This window comes from Monoraphidium neglectum (assembly GCF_000611645.1).
Source record: "Monoraphidium neglectum strain SAG 48.87 unplaced genomic scaffold scaffold02957, whole genome shotgun sequence".
Taxonomy (NCBI): Eukaryota; Viridiplantae; Chlorophyta; class Chlorophyceae; order Sphaeropleales; family Selenastraceae; genus Monoraphidium; species Monoraphidium neglectum.
The window spans coordinates 1-7,641 of NW_014010671.1; the positions used below are offsets into that span (position 1 = coordinate 1).

The following is a 7,641-nucleotide window of genomic DNA, read 5'->3' on the forward strand; positions in this document are numbered from 1 at the left end:
GCCCCCGCCCGCGCGCCTACCTCGCCCCCAGCCCGCCCCAGAAGCACGCCCCCGCGGAGACCTTCTGCCCCGTCATCGACGGCCGCTCCAAGCAGCTGGCCGCCAGGATTCGCCCCAAGGTGGGGCCGCACACCCCTGCACCGGGCCCTGTGCTGTTGCTGGGGCTCTGGTCCAGGCTGGGCCCTGGGGTGCTTGATAGAACCTCTCAGCCGCTGTACGTGTCAGCTGTGCCGCTTGGACGCTATCGGCCCCGCTGGCTGCTTTGTGAACTAATCCCGATTCCTGTCAATGAAGGGTAAACACCAGTCCACCCGGCTCGCGTCGCTGGCTTAGCTTGGCGCGTCTGGGATGCGGCTCCCCCACCCCTGCAGGGGCGCTACTATTGAAACAACCCCCACCCTTCCAACTCACACAACTTTTAGATCCGTCACAACCTACTCCTTCCCCCGTCCGCACGTCAGCACAACTCAGTGCTCTAACAAGGTTGCCCGCCCCCTACCCCCCCCACCCCCCACCCCCCAGGACACCCCCGTCCACGAGCTGCTGCACCGCGAGGCCACCAACATCAGCGCCAAGAAAACCGCCCTGCGCGCCGCCGCGCAGGACGCAGCGCTCAGGGAGTGCACCTTTGCGCCGCGGCTGGTGTCGGAGCAGCTGGTGCCTGAGGGGCGCGTCATGAAGGTGTGTGTTTTTTTCGGGAGGGTGGGGGAGGCATTGAGTCCTGGAAGGGAGGGGCATGGTAGTTGTGGGGTTGGGGTTTGGGCAGCAACATGCCCTGCAGGTTTGGGGCGGCGGCGGCGTCATCCTGTCTAGGAGGTTGAAATGTGGTCGAGTGGAAGACGCCGGAGGGATGGAATGGGGACTTTGGGGGGATGCCACGTGGTGGACGGGTGGCATGCAGGCTGTGGGGCGAGCGCTGCGCCACTGCACCCCCAGTGGGCAGCTGAGGCCTGGACGGCTGGATCTGGGGGCTGTCTTGGGGCACGGGGCCACACTGCCTAACTGGGGTGGGGCCATCTGGGTTGGGCCATGCTTTGTCGGCGGCCGCCTCACATTGCGCCATAGTCACGGGCTTGCCCCGACGGATTCGCAGCAACCGGCCGCAGTCTTGTGCAGTGCAGGCGCCTGCAGGCGCCACAAGACGCCTGGGGCGCCCCCGTACGCAGCTCGGCTCAGCCCGGCCGCTCTGCCTGACGCTGCACAACCTGCTAATACACCGCACTTGCAATTTTGCATCACAGGAGGTCCGCGAGGGCCTCTACTCGCACCCGACCGGCGCCGCCGGGCAGCACCTCTCTGACGATGACGACGCCGCCATCGCCGCCCTGGTGGCCGCCACGATCGAGGCCGAGGCCGCCGCCGCCGCCGACGACTCCGCCCTCGCCAGCCCCAGCCGCGCGGCGGGGGCGGCGGGGACAAACGCGCCGTGGCGCGGCGGGTTTGGGGGCGGCGCCGGTGCAGCCGGCGCGGGTGCGGCCGCGGGCGGCGATGAGGACGAGGGGCCCGAGTTCCTGGGGGCCCTGCAGGAGCTCGCGGCCCAGCTGGACGCCACCCCTGCTGCCGGCCAGTCGTGGGGCGACGGCGCCGCCGCCACCGCCCCCTCGGCCGCCGCGGCCGCCGCGGGCCCCACGCCGCACGCGTCGGCCGCGGGCGGCAACACAGGCGCGGGCGAGGGCGCGGGGGGCGCGGACGAGGGGGAGCGTCTTCTGGCTATTGAGCGGGAGGTGCAGGAGCTTCTTGAGGCGACGAGCGCGGCCGCCCTGGCGGCGGGGCGGCTGACGAGCAAGAGCGACCACCAGTACCTCAGCAAGATCCTCGGTGCGTGTGGACTGAGATCAGATGCAGTCCGAGATCTGAGATCGGAGCAGAGATAATGATGCCGATCGAAAGTGGGGGGGTTGGCTCCGGCGTGGCTGTCGGTGGGGAGGCCACCAGCACTGCTCAGCCACCACCCCTGCGTCCACTCTCATCAACAGCTGCGGGCACAGTGGAATGCCGTACAAATCTGTTTGTATCAAAGCATGCGGGCGCCCTGAACCGTGAAAACAACACGATTACACCGCCCCGCAGGCCTGACCCAGGAGGCCGTCGACGCGATGCAGCCCGCCATCAGCAGCCTGCCCGCCTGGGCCTCCCGCAGCGCCCACAGCCGCAGCCCCTCCTGCGCCGCCGCCGCCGCCGCCTCGCCCGGCCCGGACTCCCCCGCCCGCGCGCCCGCCGCTGCCGCCGCCGCGGCCGCCGCTGCCTACGCGGCGCCCCCCCTTATCTCATTCGACAACGATGGCGACTACTCAGAGGCAGCCGCGTCCCCCGCCAGCCTTTACAGCAGCCCCAGCCCCGGCAAGGCGGCCGCGCCCGCCGCGCACGGGCAGGCGCCGGCCGGCCCCCTCAGCCTGCTGGGCGTGGCCGCCCATGCGGCGCCCGCCGGCGGGGCCGCGGCGGCCGAGTTTTTTGAGGGGTCGTTCGCTGCGTTGGAGGCCGGTGGTGCCCCGGCATCCGCGGCGGAGCAGCGGGATGAGGCGGCAGGCGCCGGGGTGGCCCTGGGCCCGGGCGTCGCCGGGGCCGCTGCCGCAGAGGTGGCACAGAGGCCGGACGGGCGCGGCGGGGCGGGGGAGGGCGTGGACGGCTGGGGCGCGGCATCCCTGGTGGCAGGCAGCTGGGGCGGCTCCGTGGACGGGGATGGCCCGGCGGCGGCCACCGCCAGGGAGGACTGGGAGTAGCTGCGTCGGCGGCGCCCCCCGCTGGAGGAGCCGCAGTGATTATTGCACCCCCTTGATGAGGGGGGCTGCATTTGTCGCATCATGAGGCCATCAGGGGGTGGCGCCACCTGGCGCGCGCCCTGGCTCTCCACGAGATTAAGAAAGGGGGGCTGCATTTTGAAGGGCCCCCCCCCGGAAAACTTGCATGGGCCTGCAGTTTCAGTGCCCTGAGAGCGACCGCATAACAGGGCAGCGCCCAAAGCAACCGCACTGCCCGGTCAAGGGGGTTGAGCCCACAGGCCGCAGCGCCAGGCTTCGCTGGCCGGCAGCGGCCCAAACAGCGCTGCCGGCGGCGGCCGGCGCATGCGACATGACTATGCTGCTGGGCCGGGCGGGGCCAAGGCCCGCCATCACACAAACTCCTGCATCACCGCACCACCGCCGCGCCACAGTGCCGCGGGGCGCGAGCCTCGACATCACGTCGCGACCCCGGTCCTGCCGCGGTCAAGACGCACACCGCCCCCACCGCCGCCAGCTCGCGGCGGCGTTTCATTCACCGGGCGCGCGCACGCGCGGCGCTCCGGCGGCCTGCAACCACAGCGCACGAGCGACCTGCATCCAAACCTTTGCTTTCGCCGCAGCCGGGTCGGCGGCTTGCGTGAGAGCCGTCTGTGGGGGTTGGCCCACATGATGCCAGGCAGCGCCGCTGCCCATATATCCAGGCACCGTTGCTTCGTAATTTGCGCCATGTTTGTCTTGGCGATGACCGCGAGTGTAATCGGCACCGTACGCGCCCTCCAGCTGGGAAAGTTAGAGGGACGGCCACACGAACCAGGCGCACACGAGCGGTGAGCGAAATGAAGGCTCGGCCGCTATGGTGTGCCTGTGAGGTTGGTACGCGTGGGTAGGTCGTTTAGGGGGATGGGGGGCAGAGCGAGGTAAGGATGGCCGGGAAACACTCTTGCAGACTGGAATTAGGGATCTGGATGATGCTCTGCATTTCCCCGGGTTGCTGCCGCTCTCTTTTCCCGTCCGTGACTGCACAGCTAGATTCACCCTTTGCGCCACCCCTGCATTTGCGCTTTCACAAAAACACCATCATGTGAAAATCCGCACACCTCGTCATATCTATAGCCTCGTACACAGCCCACTGCACATACATCAGTGGTATGGTGGCGACGGTGGCGGTGCAGGCAGCTGCTGATGCAGCGGCTGCGTCTTGAGGTTGACTCATCACCACACCCATTGCTGATAGGGTGGGATGCGATTGCACCTTCCAAAGAAAAGTTCTTTTCTGAAATTACTGTTTCTTCCCGTGATAGCGTACAACAGATCACCAAATAGCCAAACATGAAGCGCCGAGCACTTGTAGAAGCGAAAAAGCCAGTAGATGATGATGTTGTAGATGAACAAGAGGAAAATCCGGGCGAAGATCCGCAGGACAAGCCCAGCATCAGCGGCAGCGATGGCGACGGCAGTGACAGCAGCGGCGGCAGCGGCACGAGCGGCAGCACAGACGGCGAGGACTCTGACGGATCCTCGGCGCCAGAGGTGTCTGATGAAGATGAGGAGGACCCAGACGATGAGGATGGGGAGGCATATGATAAGATTGACGTGGACTTCCAATTCTTTGACCCAAAGGTCGGGCGGGTGATGTCCAGCCCGGGCTTGTGACTCGCGACGGCCGGCCGCGGCGCTTGACGGCGCTGCAAGCACAAGCAAGCGCTGCGCGCATCATGCAGCAGCCATGCCTCACTCATTCAGTCGTGCGCTGCATAACCTAGCGCTGCGATGAGTCAAATCGCACCCCAGCCAGCGCAGCCATCGCTTGATCCGCCCCGCCCGACTTTCGACTGGCCCTGCCCGGCGTGGGCCCTGCCTCTGCGGCCCAACCCCCAGGAAATCGACTTCCACGGCCTCAAGGCGCTGCTGCACACCTACCTTGACGGGGAGCAGTACGACGGCTCGGGGCTGGCGGATACCATAATTGCGCAGGTCCGGGCCGGGGTGGGGGGCTGCACGGCCGCACGCGGCCGGCCTGCGTGCGGAGCGGGGGCGTGCTTTTTGTACTGCCGGCACCCCAGCCCGCGAGCAGCAGCCGGCGCCACCGTTCCCCGGGCAGAGGGGCAGGGATTGCCCCCGGGCCGGGCTGGCTGCTGTCAGCACAAACAAGCACCCGGTGTCGCGGGGCCCACCAACAGGCTCCCTTGGTCTGTGCCCGACGCTGTCCGCTTGCCTAACGTTGTGTCGCTCGCGCGCCACCCCATGCGCCCCGTGAAGAGCACCGTGGGCACGGTCGTGAAGAGCGGGGAGGACGACGACCCGATAGCGGTGATGACGGCGCTCAGCACGCGGCGCTACGCGGGGCGCCCCTTTATGGGGCAGGTCAGGGACTACGTGCTGCGCAAGTGCGGCGACGAGGAGCTGCGGCGGCGGTTTCAGGAGGTGCGCCTTGCGGGGACGGGGAGGACCCGCATGCCATCTGAGGGCCCTCGGAGGACTGAGGCCGACCAGAGGACGTTTCTACAAGGGGCTCTCGTGCCTGTCGCGCTTCCACGGCGGCCGCCCGTGTAGCAGCAGAGCGCCGCCGGCATGTGCGCCGCTTGACCCCTGGACCGTGTGCGCACACACGCGCGCAGGCGTGGGCTGCGGAGGGCACGGCGCTGCTGATCAACGAGCGGCTGATCAACTCGCCGCCCCAGCTGGCGCCGCCGCTGGTTCAGGCCCTTTTTGATGAGATCCAGTGGGCCACAGAGGACGAGCCCACGCAGGTGTGTGAGTGCGAGGGAGGGACGGTGTGACAGTTCATTTGTGTGGACATGTGTGAATGTGTGTGTGTAAATGCGTATGCGTGCGTGTGTGAATGTGCAAGTGCGTCGGAGCGCGTGTGTATGCGTGTTTGTGCAGTGCGTGTGTGTAAGCGCACGCGCACATGCACGCTCAAACACACACGCACACCCACAAACTCACACACACAGATACACACATAAACACACGCACACACACACGCACACACTGCCTGCACATGCGCAGGAGCTGCGTGACACGTTCAAGCTGCAGCGGTACCTCCTGGTGACCAGGGTTTACACGGACCCCGCAGAGCAGCAGCAGCAGCAGGAGCAGCAGCAGGACGGCAGCGGCGCGGGCCCTAGCAGTAGCAAGCAGCGGGGGAAGAAGAAACAGAAGACGGTGAGCACCAGGGGGGGCTGGGCATGCCGCGAGCTCGCCTCGGCCCTCCTGGCAACGGCCTGCCCCCACGTCCTTTTGCAGCCTTCTGCGCCTGGGTTGCCCTGCGCACGCTTCTCGCCTCCCTCACCCCCCCCCCACACACACAAACTCAAATCCACACACACAAAAACTCAAATCCACACACACACAGACACATGTCCACACACGTGCACATAAATACTCACATCTGCTTGTACACACGCACATACATGCACACACATTTATACGCACACACATGCACATCAGCACACATGCGTTCACCCCCTTCCCCCCCCATCACGCACCCCCCAGGCCTCCAAGCCGCCCGGTGGCATCCCCCTGGTGATCTACGTGCGCCCCGAGGACGAGTTCCTTCACAAGCGCGCCGCGGCAAGCTTCACCTGGCCCATAGAGGGCCGCGCCGTCCCCAAGGACGAGCTGCGGCCGATGCGGCTCGCGATGCTCGTCGACGCGCGCGCGGCGGCCGAGGCGCGGCGGGAGCTGGACCGGGTGATCGGCAACGCCGCGGGGATGGCGCCGCCGCAGCTGCCGGCGCCGGCAGCGGGGAAGGGCAAGCGCGGCGGCAAGCAGGGCGGGAAGAAGTAGTCGCGGCTGGGGCTGGCCGGGGCGGCGGTGTGCGGAATTGTCTCGGGGCTTGATGGGCCTCGCGTATTGTCCCTCGCATCCCTGGGACGGCTATGCCGTGTAAACGTCGCGGAAACGTCGCGGAATGTCGAGCTCAGGACGAAGCTTCGCCCGTACGTCGTATCTCAGAGCGAGCGATGCTGCAACGGGTCGGGAGCCTGGCCGAGCGTTGGCAACCGTTAACCCCCACCCCCTGCACACATGTACACGGTCACACGCGCACACACACACACACACACACACACACACACACACACACACACACACACACAACAAAGTGTCACACACAAACACACACACATACACACGCGCGCGAACACCCCCACACACGGACACACACATACACAAAAGCATGCACACACAGACACGCGCACATACACACCACACACCTGCTGCGATACTCCAAAACCTAAATTGCATGCCTTGACCCAGGCAGCACCGGTGTGCTGATGCTTTAATGCAGGAATCTTACAGGTCTAATGCATCAGCGCACAGGCCGTGAAAACGCTATGTACCCGCACGCCCCCCAGAAAGGAAGGTACAACCCCCACCACACAGCATACGCCATGCCGCTGCTCTCAAACAGCAACCAGCCCAGCTCCCCCGCCCGCAGCAGCGAGGCGGGCGGGTGCCCAGCTGCCGCGAACGCCGCCGACAGCAACGCCGGCGGGCTCGCCAGGCACCAGACCGCCGCCGTCGCCGCCGCGGCCCGCGGCCCGCCGGAGCTGCTGACAGGGCTGCACGCCAGCGCCAAGGGGGCCAGCACGGCAGCTGTGAACAAGGCGAGTGCCCAGTTGACGCAGGCGAGGGCCGCCAGCGCCGCCGCCGCCGCGCTGAGCTGGACAACGGCCAGCTTGCGCCGCCACGACGCGCGGCCCTGCTCGGCGCAACGCCCTCTCGAGCCGTCCGCTGCCGCCGCTCGTGCTGTTCCTTTTGATTCCGCTGCTCCCTTTTGCTGATCTCGAGTGGCGCCGCCCCGGCTGATGCTGCTGCTGCTGCTGCTGCTGCTGCTGCTACTGCTGCGGCCGAAGATCGATTGCACCACCTCCCCGGCTCCAAGCACGGCAAGGAGCGCCGCGCCCGCCAACGC

General features: G+C 67.1%; 3 protein-coding genes across 3 annotated transcripts; all 3 read left to right on the forward strand.

Moving 5' to 3' along the window:
* Positions 1-675: 675 nt before the first annotated feature.
* On the forward strand, positions 676-2,720 carry MNEG_11895 (hypothetical protein; the record flags this gene model as incomplete). Its single annotated transcript, XM_014039631.1, has 3 exons — positions 676-681; positions 1,242-1,818; positions 2,071-2,720. The coding sequence occupies 3 exons, from the start codon at positions 676-678 to the stop codon at positions 2,718-2,720; spliced, it is 1,233 nt and encodes a 410-aa protein (XP_013895085.1).
* Positions 2,721-4,049: 1,329 nt separating this feature from the next.
* On the forward strand, positions 4,050-4,373 carry MNEG_11896 (hypothetical protein; the record flags this gene model as incomplete). The annotated part of the gene is made up of 1 exon (XM_014039632.1): positions 4,050-4,373. The coding sequence occupies one exon, from the start codon at positions 4,050-4,052 to the stop codon at positions 4,371-4,373; it is 324 nt and encodes a 107-aa protein (XP_013895086.1).
* A 591-nt stretch (positions 4,374-4,964) lies between these two features.
* MNEG_11897 (putative Protein BCCIP like protein) lies at positions 4,965-6,512 on the forward strand (the record flags this gene model as incomplete). Its single annotated transcript, XM_014039633.1, has 4 exons — positions 4,965-5,144; positions 5,339-5,470; positions 5,733-5,888; positions 6,219-6,512. The coding sequence occupies 4 exons, from the start codon at positions 4,965-4,967 to the stop codon at positions 6,510-6,512; spliced, it is 762 nt and encodes a 253-aa protein (XP_013895087.1).
* Between the last annotated feature and the right edge of the window lie 1,129 nt (positions 6,513-7,641).